General features: G+C 44.3%; 1 protein-coding gene and 1 pseudogene across 7 annotated transcripts in view; both read right to left on the bottom strand.

Moving 5' to 3' along the window:
* The window catches only part of LOC147430217 (uncharacterized), a 124133-nt gene extending 117053 nt beyond the window's left edge, over positions 1–7080 (bottom strand). For 4 of the 7 annotated variants that reach the window (XM_086494709.1, XM_086494710.1, XM_086494713.1 and 1 more), the window contains exons 1-3: positions 6910–7080; positions 6480–6665; positions 5301–5540 (exon numbers count right to left, since the gene is read on the bottom strand). In XM_086494709.1, coding sequence (XP_086350835.1) covers positions 5301–5540; positions 6480–6665; positions 6910–7005 — 522 coding nt within the window. In that variant the 5' untranslated portion in view covers positions 7006–7080. The remainder of the gene's footprint in view (positions 1–5300; positions 5541–6479; positions 6666–6909) is intronic. The other 3 variants (XM_086494711.1, XM_086494712.1, XM_086494715.1) reach the window with 1 other exon arrangement.
* Positions 7081–14422: 7342 nt separating this feature from the next.
* LOC147430216 (DEAD-box ATP-dependent RNA helicase 20 pseudogene) lies at positions 14423–15468 on the bottom strand (annotated as a pseudogene).
* Positions 15469–16447: the final 979 nt, after the last annotated feature.

The following is a 16447-nucleotide window of genomic DNA, read 5'->3' as shown; positions in this document are numbered from 1 at the left end:
ATCAGTTGCAAAAGAGCGAGTTGGAAGGACAATGGGTGGATTAAGAGTAACCATCCCCGTGGATTCTAGTTACTGTCAAATGCATATCTGGAATTTTAGAATACGCCAAAATTCAAAGAAAGAGGAGGAATGTAGACCGTGGGGACAGCGGGCACTACTGCATAGTTAGATCACTTAGTCGGATCTGGAAATTACTGGATGTAATTACCACAGTAATTGTACGGTACACAATCAGTCCGGGTACCTATAAACAAGACCCACTACTCCATTTTGCGGTATGTCATTCCATAGTCTAGAGTCGACCGTTGTAATCACTAAGCAGTTTCTCTTAGCAATCATTGCGCTCTCTTGTAGCTTCATTGATGCCAATTGTACTATTTCCAGCATGTCTCGTGTTCAGTTGCTGTCTTGCATTTCTATTTCAGTTTCTCTCTAATTCTCGTGCTATCTTAAGTCTGATTTGAACTAATAATTAACTTCAAGTCTTCAACCTGAAATAGCTCCCAGAAGTGACCAGCTCATTCCTAGAACTATGAGAAAGACTAGGGGCTACAAGCAAAGAAGTTGAAACAGATAGCTTGAGTAATAAGTGTTTAAGAAGGGATGTGTCAATTCTACATTTTTTGGCACTTGCCGCTAAAAACCATGCTCACCATTCCAAACTTTCCTTTTTACCGAGATTGACAAAAAAAATTAAAAGCCAAAGAAGTAAAACTGAACGACGATCAGAACCTTTGTATAAGTTATACATAAATAAGCCAAAAGTGACAGAACTAACATAAATGGCTGACAGAATAACCGAAATTCTTGGAAACAAGATATAAGTCATCTTGCAGAGTCAACTAGGTGTGAGTTTGCATGTCACTATTAAAATAAAAATTGTGTGTGTTTTAATAAGATTGCCTAATTTTCAGAGCTGGTGTACTGTCTATTTTGCAGGCGTACTCAAGGACAATTACTTTTCTGTTAAGAGAGGGTGTGTGTCACAAAGTGATGACATGGCATGACTGGTACCAGACCAGGTGAGGAGAGGAAGAGCCTGGTTGGAGCCTAAATAGATTGACGGACCCAAGTCACAACGCGGGCATGCAAAAAACGCGACAGTATTACCGGCAGGAATCACGGCACAAAACGCGCCTCATTTTACAAGATGCTGACGTGGCATGCCATGCGACTGCTGACGTAGCAGTGTGACGGGGGCTTCTTTCTGGCATAGTAATTGAAAGCATTGACTTTCTCAAGGTGCCAGGCTTAGGGGGTGCCAGCTCTTGATATCAATTGCTTTCGGGCCTACGTGCCTTTATAAGTGTGCCCTGGGGGATTCTGCAGATCAATGCATGGTTACAAGATTGGAGAGTGACTCCCCGACAGTTGCAACTGTGATCATTAATAAACAAAGAAGTACCATGTAGGGCATCTGACTTTGGGGGCCACTGCATCTGGGGAGAGAGTTACGCTCTACTGTGTCTTGTCTTCAGTGCTCTTTTCAAGTTGAAGTGGTTGCAGTTTTCAATTGAGTCATGTGTTTGTCGATGATTCACCGCCTTGCAAGTGGCATGCAGGTTACAAGCCCGCAACTGTACAGTTTTTGAGGGCAAACCAGAGTCTTCAGCAGTGAAAGTACTTGCCTTCTGGTTGGATCTGATACCCACGCTCCGAGGTCAGTATGAAAGGATACACGATAACTCTGACAGACCAGAGAGACAGCACCACACTTTCATACAGTTGTGGCAGCCAGGGCCTCTCTTCACAATGAAGTTGGGTAGCAGTGGCACTATCGGCCACCTCCATGGATTTCCCCCCTCCCAGTCTGTGATTTAGCCATTGTAATTATTTGTTCAACATGGGAGACTCCCCCTTTTTTCTCTTGTAACTTGTTTCCTCTTGCTAGATGTAGCTCATTGTGCATCTATGTGGAAAACCAAATTGGCCATTCCTTTGGTTCGGCCAGTCACAAATACTCTCTAGAAAGGTGGTAATAGCAGGATCTTTTTCACGAAAAAAAAAATGCACTTTGAATAGAAATTCTACTTGCTTGAATCTGATTGATACTAAATGTATTGATTGAGGAGCTTGAGAATCTATGCGCTTGTTTGGAGTTGTTGTAATTGTTGAGGCCTTTTTTCTGGTTTAGACCCACAATGCACCGTTCATCGCCCTGTCCTAGACACAATCTTAGACCCGAAAAAATCTTGATTGACCCACTTGAGACACGGTCATGGCTAAGTGGTCTGTACCTGGCTTGACGGGCAGATCATATGCAGGACCCATTTTTATGGTGATATTAAAAAATTGGAAATAATCAGGTTTCATTTTGCACAGATTATGTGACACTAATTGTTCATTTTTTCAGTATTTGCACAAACTGCATCTGTGTTATGTGGTTTGCATGCCATCTGTATAAGTATTCATGCTTGAGATCTGGTAAGTTTGGTTTTGTCGGGTGTAATCGAGGAAGACTACTTTCTCCAATATAGGGGTATGCGAGCATTTTCCCACCTGGCAACCCATGTGTGCGGACCCCGCTGGACTACACGGACCTTGCTGTACAGATGCAAGCTGATGATGTGGTAGGCCAATTGTAAAGGACAAATGATGTTGCAAAGTGCAAGTGCATGTCATCATACAAGCGCGAGCAGCTGATGTGGCAGTGGCATCACGCATCCTTTGTGACATCCCACAGCAATCAACAAGTCAGTTTTACAGAATGAAATGTTTTGGCTTTGATTTGTAAGTTTCCTTTTGCAACTGATAGTATGAAAAAAAGGCCATAGTGCCAAATGCAATGGCAACTCTTTGAGGGCCAATCATCTCCGAGGGGGGTTACGACTCTTACGTGTTCACGATTCTCTTCTGTGCAGCACTGTCATCAGCTTTCAGTCCCACTGCAAATCTTAGGAGTAAATTCACCCCTAGCACATGGTGCCAGGCAATTACAGTGAGTGGTTGTGCCCCAACTGTATATGGAGTTAACTGTTTCTGCCATGGCCTAGCTCAGCTTTGTGTGTTGGCCTACATACTTTTCCCCCGGTTGATTGGTGTAAGATTGGACTGTCAGTTGGGGCACCTCGTTGTAAACTGTTAGGCATATTATATATCCCTTAATGTTGTGGGGGACAGGGACACGAGACAGTCAGCATTTTGGGGTCCAACCTCTCCTCTCTGCCCTCTCTCTACCATTCTGGCTATCCATCACACTCTCTCTCTTAGGCAATCCCGGTCTTTGTGGATCATTGGGTTGAGGAGGTGTGTTTTCTGTGTGTTGTGAGGGAGAGACAGGCTGTCTACTATCTGCTGCAAGAGAGTCACATTGCATCAGATCATCGCTGTACTTTTCTCATATGAGAGAATCTTCCGCCTGCAACTTCTACAAAATCATGACAGGTGCATGACAGGGGTGACGATAAACAGAGGAATTTGAATTGTTTGTCGAAGGACAGAGGTTTCCACCAAAGCTGTCCTTCCTGCCCCAAATTTGCAACAGATTTCACCACTTCATTGCGCATTATGCCTTTACAAAAAGTGGTTCCTTCACAATGTTAGCAAGCGTGTACCAGCAATTGAACTTGAAACTTCGGGGGGGTCACTACAATGAAAAATGCATATCACATGGGTTCAACAATCGGGATTATTTTATTCTATATTTTTTCACATTTCACATGTAGAAGGGTGCTAAAAAATTGATCTTGAAAAAAAAGTTACAGATTGAATAGGAAAAGGGTCCCTTTTATTGGTGAAAAATTCACGGTTAAGAGGTTTTATAAATAGTCTTTGAACGCACGTGATATATAAGTTTTACATATACCGACCCTCAAGCGTGAAACCTACATTCAACTCCTGTGTGATAGGAAGTCACTAACAAAACCTGCAAGCCCACAAGTGAGAAACAAAAGAATTCGGCAAATTAAGACTTCATCCTAGAGACACTTGTACCAAGACCGCCATGTAGAGACAGAGTCACTAACTTCAAAGCTGGTGTAGTTTGTGGTAATTTTTAATCAATCCACATGCAAGTTGTTACAAGGTTTCACCCAAACATGTGCTTTGTAACACAAAGACTCAAGTTGAGTACAAAAACTGAGAAGAACCAAGGCTGGTTCAGATGAGCCAGAGGCACAACTCACAGAGCAGATGGGGCAACCTTTCATTCGTAGGACTAGCTCTCTCGTTGCCAGGTCCATCAGCTTTCTACCGACAGCCCCCCCCCCCCCCCCCCCCCCGCAAGAAAGCAGCTTTCACCCTAAAGCTCTGCAGATATTGGATGTAGCCCTGACCCCCTCCCAACTCAGCCGCTCAGTGTCAAGCTCCCACTACTCTGTGCAGAAGGGCCGATGTAAATCATGATTGCAAGGTGCTGCCTCCGGTTCATCCGAACCAAAGCCTGAGGCCCAAGGTCTAGTTTGATAGGCTACAAAAGCACCTGCCTAAAAGCAACTTCATAAGATTTTGGGCGCCCCACCAAAAGCTGTATGATTTATGGCTGAAAAGCACAACTTCATTTGCAGCTCTATCCATGTGCAGTTTCCTACTTTCTGGACTAAGCTCTGCTGCTGGCTGCATCTGCCACCCTGCTGCCACACCAGCAGCACCGCCATGTCGTCAACACATTGATTGTGCAGTGCTGCTTATGCTGATGACACCAGCTTTGGTATTTGGCACCTAAGAGGTGTGAAATAAGCTGATGAAATTGGATAGCAAGGCAAAAATCCATTGTCAACCGCACAATAACGCTTCAAACAACTCATGGGCAAGACAATTGTTACTCTTAACGTAACTAGTTTTTTGTTAACTCGTTGAACAACCATCAAATGACCACTTGCCAAAAGACCAAAACTTCATTCCAGTAAACGGCAATCCACAGTTCTCAAAAAGTTCCCAAAAAATAATGGAAAACTCTAGAGGTAAATTGACAGATCTGGAAGGCTTTGCAATATTTTCCTTCTAATTTGGAGGTAATTTTCCTACCATTCAGCTTTGTAGGTGAAATTACACTCAACCTAGATTTTTTGAGTAAATTTCAAATTTAATAGATAAGATTGCATTGAACCTAGGTTTTTTGAACACTGATTCAGCATCAACATAAGAAAATTTAGACATTCCTTTTGGACACACCCAGAATTAAGAGCAAGAGAAGCCAGCCTGCTGAGGGAGTTCACTCAGAATCAAACCAACAGCTACACCCATCAGCTAGAAGGAGCAACGACTATGGAAAGACCCTTAATATTTTTCAAAAAAAGGCTCACATGCTTTGCAAGAAAATAACTTTAAGATTTCAAAAAATATATAAATCAAGGTTCTACCATGCATTTGCATCTCAGTAAAAACGAATTGAGAAGATCAACCTTGTCAGAGATGGCCATGTTTATCATGGAGCGGGCCCTCATGCTCAATCTCTGACATAAGCTGAAAAGATTGTTTTGTGCAATACTCTGCACGATCACTGCTATGAACATGGTTGAAATAAGCAACCACCCTCGCCACCATGGAATATTCCTTGAACGCGTTTCTACCAAATGCACAAGAGCCCTTAACACATAAACCTGGCAAAGCATCCACTGCGTTAGAGGCAAAATAAGATCCAAAGGGTCATTATTATGATTTACGAGAGATCCATGCCATCTGAGGTCAAGCAAGTTCATCTGCAACCTTAAGAGATTGGGAATATGGTGATGTCTGTCAAATACTGAACAGCAATCCTTAATGTTTTCGGATCATCAACATTGAAATTTTTTTAACCATACGACAAGATAAAAAGACAGGCAGCAGATCTCCGAAGTAATACTCGGTCGCATGCTCTGGTGCAACTCAGAGATTTGGAAAGATATGTGAAACAAGAGCTGCAGCACTACATGAATGAAGCGACATGTACAGAGTATGCCGAAGCCTTTCTCAAGCACGTTTACAAGTGACAAGCAGAGCTCTGGGAGCAGACTGAAGGTTTACTTTTGTCAGACTGAAGGTGAAGCAATATCCTAAGATAGCAGCACGTGTCCGGCAGACCATTGGGGGGCTGGTTCAAATTTTGCTGATGAACTGTTGTAAAAACTTGGGGTTTTGCATTGTATGAATGTTGCAGCTCATAATTGCACGAGGTCCTCATATGGCATTGATTAATTGTCCTCTTTCAATGGCCGAGGATAGATTTTGAGCGCTTCTCCTCCGTGGCAGGAGGCCGCCTGAAATGGCTTTCAGGGATCAGCACCAGCCACACTGGAAAGCGTGATGAGGTGGCAACGGGCGCCCTCCTGCCATGCAGGAGGAGCGCTCAAAATCTATTCTCAGCCTCTTTCAACCGCCTATTTCAAACCATAAAGGCAGGCATGCAAGAGGAACAGCCTCATTGAAAAGAAAATAACACAAACCAGCATGCCTATCTGAATTTCTAGCTGGATAGTAGCCATGATAATGCATGTTCTGTGTAACGCAGAAGTAGACCAAAACTGCCTAACCGGAGACACAGAAATTGAAAGTATTGATACCTGTAAAAGAACGGCAGCTAACCAGACAGGTTTCCAAAGCGCTGCCATGAAATAGGGTCTCCCAAGGCTTCGAAAAAGTGTCACCCACACGGATATTTCCTGTTGATCTCCTGCAATAGCTTTTCTCCATAGTTCTTCGCAAGCTACAGCTTTATCTTCTGGAATGAGCTCATAGAGGTCCTCCTTCTGAAGGGTCAGAATGCAATGAAGAGATGACTAGAGGGGTCTTCTCTCTCTCTCTCTCTCTCTCTCTCTCTCTCTCTCTCTCTCTCTCTCTCTCTCTCTGTGTGTGTGTGTGTGTGTGTGTGTGTGTGTGTGTGTGTCGGGGAATAGAAAAATCATTTTGCAGGCCAGAATGCGTGTGTGTGTGTGTGTGTGTGTGTGTGTGTGTGTGTGTGTGTTTAAGCTAGAAAACCGAGAGCATTCCTACCTGGAGAATTTTCTGATTGCCAAGCTGTACAAGTGGAGTAATCCAGTGCCATGTAAGCAAGCTAGGCAACGAAGCGTGGAGCTCGGGGCTCGCCATGGACGAACAACCTCTGAGTGTGTGTGAGTGTGTGTGTGTGTGTTTTTTGGGGGGATTGGGGGCAGGTGGGGGGAGTTTCATAATGAGGTGGTAAACCTTTTGCCAGAGCTGGTTCTCACAAAACATCGAAAAAAAAAGCTTGAAAAGGGTGGAACTTTATTTTCTCGTTTGTACAACTAAGGCCCGTGTCACACACAAGCGCCTGACCATCTCAAAAGGGCATTTCGACCAATCAGCCTCAATTTTAAGCTGTCACACACAGAGTACACTAGAAGGCATGTTCCGTTAGCCATTATGTGTCTCTTTCTTCAGCTTTGCTCTCTGACTTTCTCTCTGTTTTAGAGCTGGTGAGCGGCTTCTCCTTCGCGCTATATCTCTCTTTGTGTTTAGCTGCCACGTCTTCTTCTTCTTCTTCTTCTTCTTCTTCTTCTTCTCTCTCTCTCTCTCTCTTCTCTCTCTCTCTCTCTCTCTCTCTCTCTCTCTCTCTCTCTCTTCGAGATCATCAGGTAGATAATTGTTTCTGTGCAAAGCAGGATCTCGTTTTTGCTTTCTAACGCTCTTCAAGTTTCAACTGAGTGATATATGGTTGGCGCCATGAATTGCCCATAGGTTGTCCGCCCGCATGTGACACTTTTTCTCAATGCCCAGCTCGTTGAGGTGTTTGGGCTGTCGCCGGCTGAAAAGCAAGACCCTTTGTCCATGCGCCCGTGTGTGACACGAGCCTAAGGCTGGGTTCAGACGGGGCGATGGAAACCCACCTCTTCTCTGTTCACATGAGACGACAGCACTTGGAAAAAGCGAAGACCTCTGCTAGAGCAACAGCCAATCGAGCGAGATCCGATGAAGGCAAAAACCTACCAAGAGGAAGTGCTCTGACGAAGAGTGCCCGAGATCATCTTTCGAGGGAAGGTGTCGCCCAATCTGATGGCGGGTCTGGAGAGAGACCATTTCCTAAGGGCCGGTTCAGACTAGGCGGCAGAAGAGAAATGCAAAGGGGTGTCAATGCTCCATGGCAAAATTTGATTGGTTGGAGTTGAGGCACTCTTCCGTCGGGCCCTCCATTTTTCTTCTGACCCCCCCCCCCCCCTCCCCCGGAAGAGTTGATTTAACCTCTCTCAGCCCCCTTCACTTTTTCACTCTTCCTCCTCCACACTGTTCACATTAGGCGGTGGCAGATTTGCGAAGACTTGTTACCTCCGCCAGTTCAGTCTGAACCCAGCCTAAGACCCAATGTAGCCTCTCCATGCAAGCAGAGCACCCTTGCCCACTATTGTGCCACCGCTCCGTGTGAACCACGCCTAAACATGTTGTAGCATAACATTTGCAAAGACATGCATACTTTCATCAAGATTCAATCACCCATGCACACATGAACTGAAATACAATTAGAGAGAGAAACAAGATTGTATTAAAGTTTATGGCATCTCAAGTGAGTAGGTGTGCCAAACGTTTTGTAGGGACGGATTAAGAGGAATGTCAGCAGATGTTGCTAAGCCCTTGAGGGGAAAAAGAGAGGAGTTGGCACGTGGAGGAGGGAGAGAGGAGAAATAGGTGAGATCTTTTTCAGTCCGGAGCCAGTAGGTGGATGTGGAGAGAGAGAGAGAGAGAGAGAGAGAGAGAGAGAGACGCCACCCATATTCTTGTTTCATGGCCATGGAGCAGAGACAGAGAGGGGCCATGTCTTGACTCCCGACTCCCTACGTATATTCTTTGTCTCTTGCCTCCTTTGCCATCAAATATGGTTTACTCCTTCCATCATAACGCTCAATTTCGCCCTTTTCCAGTGATCACAGAAACTCATCCGACACTGAGACCATCATTCAGGACTCCGGCGATCAAGGTCAGCTCAGACTTACCAAGTGGTGCGCACGGAGGAAGGGGGTGGCAAATGTCGTGCAATGCAAAGGAGAACATGGCTCTGGTTTTTGAGGCATCGTAGAGAAGGCAATGACGTTTTGGAGAGAAAAGGGGTGTATCCCACGTGGACGAGAGAGAGAGAGAGATGCCACCCATATTCTTGTTTCATGGCCATGGAGCAGAGAGAGAGAGGGGCCATGTCTTGACTCTCGACTCCCTACGCATACTCTTTGTCTCTTGCCTCCTTTGCCATCAAATATGGTTTACTCCTTCCATCATAACGCTCAATTTCGCCCTTTTCCAGTGATCACAGAGACTCATCCGGCACTGAGACCATCATTCAGGACTCCGGCGATCAAGGTCAGCTCAGACTTACCAAGTGGTGCGCACGGAGGAAGGGGGTGGCAAATGTCGTGCAATGCAGAGGAGAACATGGCTCTGGTTTTTGAGGCATCGTAGAGGAGGCAATGACGTTTTGGAGAGAAAAGGGGTGTATCCCACGTGGTAGAGAGAGAGAGAGAGAGAGAGAGAGAGAGAGAGAGAGAGAGAGAGAGAGAGAGAGAGAGAGAGAGAGGCTAGGTTCCAGGTGTGTCAAGCCAACGGAGAGAGAGAGAGAGAGAGAGAGAGAGAGAGAGAGAGAGAGAGAGAGAGAGAAATGAAATGAAATGAAGTCACCCTGCATCTCCACGAGCACAGAGAAGGAGAGAATTTTTTTTGGGAATCAGTTTGGAGTTGGTAATCAAGAGACAGAGATTTTATTTTATTTTTGTTGGTGACAGACTCACGATGTTGTATGGGAGGAGACGAATTGTGAGTGTGGAGAAGATGAGAGAGGAGACGCTCTATGTCGCATTCGACTGCAGGAGATGGCAGTTGAGGGCTAAGGGGGTGATAGAGAAAAAGGTGGTCTATTAGAGGAAGAAGATGGAGAGACGAGAGAGTTGTAGCGAGGGAAAATCCACTAAGAGAGGGGTAGATGTGTAACATTTAATGGCCTAAAAACTTGTGTGTAGCGGAAATTAGCATGAACATAGTGGGCATTTCATTAGAATAGATTTCTAATGAGAATTACAAGAGTGCTTTGGTGGAGAGAGCAACAAAAAGCATAACACCTAGTTAGATAGCATGAACAATACTTTCAAAAGAGAGAGAAATTAAGCTATTGACAACAGTTGAGGACCGGATTTGCATGGAGCCGATCCCCCCTCCAAAAGGCTTTGTATTATGGTTTCTCCCATCAAGAGAGACATTGTACAATACAATTCTTTGTGTTCCTTCAAGACTAGCTAGTGCAATGAAGATGAAAGCTTCATGCACTAAGCAAAACACTTAGCAAACACAACATCAATTATCCCCGATCTCAGACCCGAGACCTCACACACCTTCGAAGATGGTGAGAGCTAGCAGGGTATGAGAGTAGATTGAGAGGAAGAAGGAGTATCTTACGAGAAAGATGTACATCTCCTCACATAATCACTCATATTAGCATAGCTTAGCTTAGTAATTAGCATGGTAGAGGAGATGAGCATGCATTGAAGCTTGGCTCTTGGTTGGATTTGCATCCACATGTCAAGAGTGTGTCGATGTAGGCTTCTATCTCACAAGCTTGGAGTAGGTGATGAGCTCTCCATTAAAGCTTGGGAAGAGATAGTCTTCTTTGCTTCACACATGAGATTGTGTGAGTGTGTGTGTGTGTGTGTGATAATGCCTTGCAAAAATCAGCCCCCTCTCTCTCTTGGGCGAGCCCTCTTGCTATTTGTTCTTGCTCTACCCTCATTGGACCTCCCCAGGTCAAGCCAATGACTATTAAGCATCATAAGTGATAGCCTTCTGACATATGTCCCCCTTTCCCCTTTTGTGAGAGCTTTAGGTAATTTAATAATTCAACTAAACTCTCATTGGACCCCTTTGCCTCCTGGCCAATAGGAATCAGGCAAGCCATTGGGCTGTTGAATGCTCATTGGACCCCTTGGGAGACTGTCCAATAGTCTTCTAGAGGACTTAATTCTCATTGGTTCTTTTATTAAGTGTTTTTAAATTAATTAAATTAGATTTACTCTAGCCTAATTCTCATTGGTCCACCTTTAAGGCCATCCAATAGGAATTGGGTACACCTTGTGGGCATCTGGCCTAGGGAGCTGACATGTGTCCCTCATTCCCTTTGTGTAAAGGGAGCTTGTGTGTGTGTGTGTGTGTGTGTGTGTGTGTGTGTGTGTCTTTCTCTCTCATCCCCTACATGCAAGGCTCTCCCCCTCCCAAGTAGGAATTGCAAAGACTTTTTTATACACACACAAAGCATCCAATTCCCTTAAGGTTGACCTTTGGACACAACCTTTGAATTTTGGAACCTTAGCATTTTGGAAGTCTTAATGGGTTGAACCTTAGGGTCTTTTTAGCCCATTGTTGCACATGGCTCTTTTGCAGATGCCCCCCCCTTTGGATCCCTATTTTCCCTCCTTTGGATCCCTACTGTGGCCGGTCTGCTAGCTTAACCAATATTCTAGCTTTTTCTCCCTTGGCACTTCCCCATATTAAATGATCAGTTTAACATGAGAAAATCATTTAGGAGAATTAGATATTGATTATTATGACAAGATGGGTGCAGATGGTTTTGATGCCAAAAAAGTCAAGGTGTTCTTGCTTGATTCGAGCGCATTGTGAAGATAAGTTTGAGGGCATCGCCAAATCAGTTGGGGCAGTCCTTGTAGGCAAGAGCAGAGCCTTGGCAAGAGATGTGCATCGTGAGCAGGAGCGCACAGGTTGAGGAAGACAACTGCCGTGTGTTAGGACAAGCGCATATATATATATATATATATATATATATATATATATATATATATATATATATATATATATATATATATATATAGAGAGAGAGAGAGAGAGAGAGAGAGAGAGAGAGATTTTCCCTCAGCCTCAAGACGAGCCGACACTGGACATTTCTTTCCCTTGCACTACGCTACCTCGACGAAAACAAGGTTGATAAAATGCTCTTGCAGCACAAGAAACGAAGGGAGATGCGAGGCAGGGAAGGGAGCACCCATAGCTGGAAGCGGGTTGGGGGGGGCTATGACGGTGACGTGGGCATGCTTTTGCCTTTCCAATTGACAGATTCCCTTGGAATATTTCCAGAAGAATAACGGGTTCTAATGATTTGGACAATGTGATCCCAATATTTATTTTGGCTTTAGATGTTTATTTTGCTTATTTTGTCAATGTCTGGATAGGAAAATTTTACAATGGTGGGTATATAAACAACCCACTGCCCCCATTGTATTATCATCAGTTATTCATTACCAAGGTTGGTTGGTTTAGAACTCTCTCTCTCTCTCTCTCTCTCTCTCTCTCTCTCTCTCTCCCCCCCCCCCCCCCCCCCTTGGTCCAGACGCTTCTGCATCGTCAACTTTGACATGGTATCAGAGCTTTGGTGGAGGACTAGCATCATTGAGAAGATGTAAAGAAGATGCACGAACGAAGTTCTCAAGGAAGCCGTTAATTTGTTTGGCTCGGGATTGTGAACTTCCATGATTTCTGAGTCGGAGGAGGAATCACTAGCGGCTATTTTAGGGTCTTGGGTGGTGCTACCTTGTGTCCCCGCTGAGGGTCTAGAGCTTATCGTGGATGGGTAATGGGTGTCCGTATGAACAGAGGCACCCTCAATATGCTCGTGTTCTAGCACCCGCCCAGAGCGTAAGTGCATGTGCTTTTGATACCCTAAGGTGTCAAAAAGCTGCTCTACGAGGCCTTGTGACTAGTTTTTAGCGTGTTTTTTTGTTTGTTTTTTTGCTAGATTTTTTAGAGCGTGTCGTGGAATGGACCGTGTGATAGCTCGAAACGAGCGTATCGGTCAGAGGGTCGTGCCGTGCTTTACAGCCCTCCGTTTGGTCACTCTATGCCCTCGGAATCCCTAAAACTGTCAATTTCCAGTAGGGAACTAGGCCCAAACTAGAAAGTCTAAGGGTGCAAGTGGGAAGAGAAAGGAGGAGAGTGGAGGACTTGTCCCACATGCTCTCATTCTCTCTTGAGGGAGTAGGGTATATATATAAGAGTGAGTCTAGTATATATCATAAGTCTGAGGACTGAGGCCTGGGCCTGGGCCTGGGAAAATGATCCCGATCTTGATCTACCTTTTATACAAACCAACCCGTCCGTTTTAAGAGTCACGTTTTTTATTTTCGAAAAATTTAGCCGCTCGCTCGTGTTTTTATTTTTCGATTTTTTAAAATTATTTTTATTATTATTATTATTTTTTTTATTTTATTTTTTTCCTAGAATTTTTTTTTCCCAGAAAAAACTTTTTTTTTTTTTTGGATGCAGAAAATACAGCAATTGAAAACGCAGAAATTGAAAATGCAGAAATGCAGAAAATTGAAAAAACGCAGAAATGCAGAAAATTACAGAAATTGAAAACGCAGAAATTGAAAATGCAAAAATGCTGAAAATTGAAAAACACAGAAATGCAAAAAATTGCAGAAATTGAAAATGCAGAAATTGCAGAAATTGAAAAAACGCAGACAATAGCAGAAATTGAAACTTGACAGCAAATGCAAAAAACGCAAAAAACAGAAATCTCCACACACTCCTTCCCTGCCTTTCCTATGATAGAAATTGCACCACAAGGAAGCGTAAAGTGCTAACCGAGCTTAGTGTAGGGCATATCCCCGGCAGCGGCGCCAAAAATGTGCGCTCCTTGCCGCACTGTCGAAACAAGGGACTTGCCAATACACCGTGTGCGAGCCACAAACGGCTCCAAGCACACAACAAGCCTAAACTAGCAAGCTCAAGAGAACAAAGGGTGTGTCACTCACCGCTCTACGCTCGCCTTTGTGGTGGATTCCTCGCCGCGATGAAGAAGAAGCTGCAGTCGTGCCGCGCTCAACCGCTTCGCCGCCGTCGTGCCTTCGTAATGCTCGATCGCACACACACTCTCCCTCTCTCTCTCTCTCACACACACACACACACAAGGAGGTGAAGAAGAAGAAGATGGAGATGGAGCAAGAGCACTCTTCTATTGCACAAATGAGAGAATGAGTAAAAATTAGGTTTAGTTGGCTTTTATAGGAGCTCACCCCATTCACACTTGGGCGCCCATGCTTAGCCAACTAATCCCTTGAATGTCCAAGTTAAAGTGCGCCTCTCATCGGCGATCACTCCTACCCTTTTCCTATTGGTCCGACAAGCCCGGTACCTGACTCTAAATAATACAACGTTTATAGATCATAGGGTGCCCGTGTGCCGTGAGGGTTAACACATATTCATTGCATCAGCTAGGTCACAAGGAACACAAAGATTGTATTGTACCAAGTCTCTCTTGATGGGAAAAACTATAATACAAATGCCTTTTCGAGGGGGTACCGACTCCATATGAATCCGGTCCTCAACTATTGTCATGTTCTATAAACTCTCTCTCTTGCAAAAGTATTGTTCATGCCAAGTTAACTAAGTACCATGTTTATGTTACTACCATCAATAAGGTTCACCCGCTATGCTCACAAAGTAATCTCACAAAAGTTCTTCATCTAATTTCCTAATTCCGCTACTCTCAAAGTTCAGAGGCCATTTACATTACATCTACAATCTGTAAAATTGAATGATTGGATTTCAAATCTTGTGAACCATTGACAACTTTGTAAGGATCCTATAGAATTTGTATAGCTAAACCTTCAACTTCTTTAGGCCAAGTTGCACTCCAATCCAAAGTCTGTCTGTCAAGCCAAATCTGGGAGATATTTTTTGTGATTTGAGGTTCAAAACCCATGTCTAGCATTTGATCCGCCTCATCAAGGACAAGATATGTAACCCTAATTAGGTTGGTTGGTCTACCATTGAGCATTTCAATCAAGCGGACTGGTGTGGCTATGACTATCCCAACACCTTTTTTAAGATCCTTATTTGTGGTCCCTTTGGTGCACCTTGGTAAACACATGTATTCTTTATCTTCAATGAAAGCCCATACTTTGTTGCCTCTTGTTGTATTTAAATGGCCAGCTGTCTACTGGGTGCTAAGATGAGGAAAATTGGACCATCACCTGGTGACAGTGCAAGCTGGGCATTAACATGAATAATGACTGGTAATAGGTAGGCAAGTGTTTTCCCTTTTCAAAGTTCACATTTTCCTTCGCTTTAGGATGTAGGCATGCCATGAATTTATCCTATTTAAAGTAGTCTCCATTAGCCAATTGCATGAATGCCGCTACCTTTGCCCAACATGCTTTAGGATGTAGGCATGCCATGAATTTATCCTATTTAAAGTAGTCTCCATTAGCCAATTGCATGGATGCCGCTACCTTTGCCCAACATGCTTCACAACGATCCAGAAACAAAGTGAATTCTTCATACATTCTATTTGTGCACCTTCAATTTGGCATCCATCTCAATTGGGGATGCCTCTTTGCATAAATCATGTAGGAAACGCATCCGTATAGCCAGCCAAGCATGCCTTGGCTCACCTTCCAATGCTTCGTACCACACTTTTGCTTGGAATGTTTGCATTTTGATGTCCTTATTTTTCATATGCAGTGACATCATATATAGCTCAACATCTACAGTCCACTTGTCTGGATTCTCTTCAACTATGAAAATTGGCCCATAGCTTCGAGAGGCCATGTCCACCAAAGCAAAAACCTGTGTCTTCTCGTCTAACTGGGAGCAATCAGTGTCTCCTTAGTGAGCACCAGAAGATGGAGAGGGGGGATGGGAACACACCCAAAACACAACCAGATGACTCTCTAAAGCTCAAAGCATTTACATCACCCCTATCCTCTTAGAAACACCTTCAAAAGATACAACACACACTAACAGACCACCGCGTGCACACCTCTCAACTCACACACACTAGAAAGACTGCCATTTCTCACACACACACACACACACACACACACACACACACACACACACACACACACACACACACACACACACACACACCACCACCACCACCACCAACAACAATGCTCATTTTAGCACACCCAATGCACATTACAACTCAAATTTCACTCCCTTTGCACCACAAAACGGCCTGTAGGTACACAGTTGCGTCGGCATCGACATTGCTCAAAGAGCAAGAGAAAGGAGAGGGGAAGGGGGAGATGATGCCAAAAATGGGAGGAATGGCTCTGAATTGCTTGATACAATGCACATACAACCCTCCAAACGCCAAAAATGACAAGCTCACATAAACAAACAACCCCAAGGGCTCACTCTTTACTTTTTTGCACGGTATAGTTCAAAAACTAGAGAAAAAAGCACCTAAAATGGGTTAAAGAAGGGGTTTTATGAGGGAGCCCCTCCCTTCTTTGAAAACTCAAACTTGATTGGCCCATTTGGAGGCTTCATTTAACAACTTGTACAAGGCTTGAAGCTCCTCATATCAATTTCCCTCTCATACACTCACATTGCCATTCTCAAGCTCGGGGTGGGGTAGCGCTAGTGCTAGTGCTATCCCCTTTTTTCCTTCAAAAGATTTGGGGGGCCAACGTCCCGTGTGAATTTTTCCATCAATAGGGCTACCATGTCACCACCTACTGAGCCATCCATCGAGCATCATCTACTATCAAGCAGCACAGGTCCGCCAAAACCCGCCATC

The sequence above is a fragment of the Adiantum capillus-veneris genome, chromosome 22, assembly GCF_014529385.1.
Source record: "Adiantum capillus-veneris isolate H3 chromosome 22, ASM1452938v2, whole genome shotgun sequence".
NCBI lineage: Eukaryota > Viridiplantae > Streptophyta > Polypodiopsida > Polypodiales > Pteridaceae > Adiantum > Adiantum capillus-veneris.
Note: the sequence above shows the minus strand (reverse complement) of the source record. Positions and strands in the feature narration are given on the sequence as shown.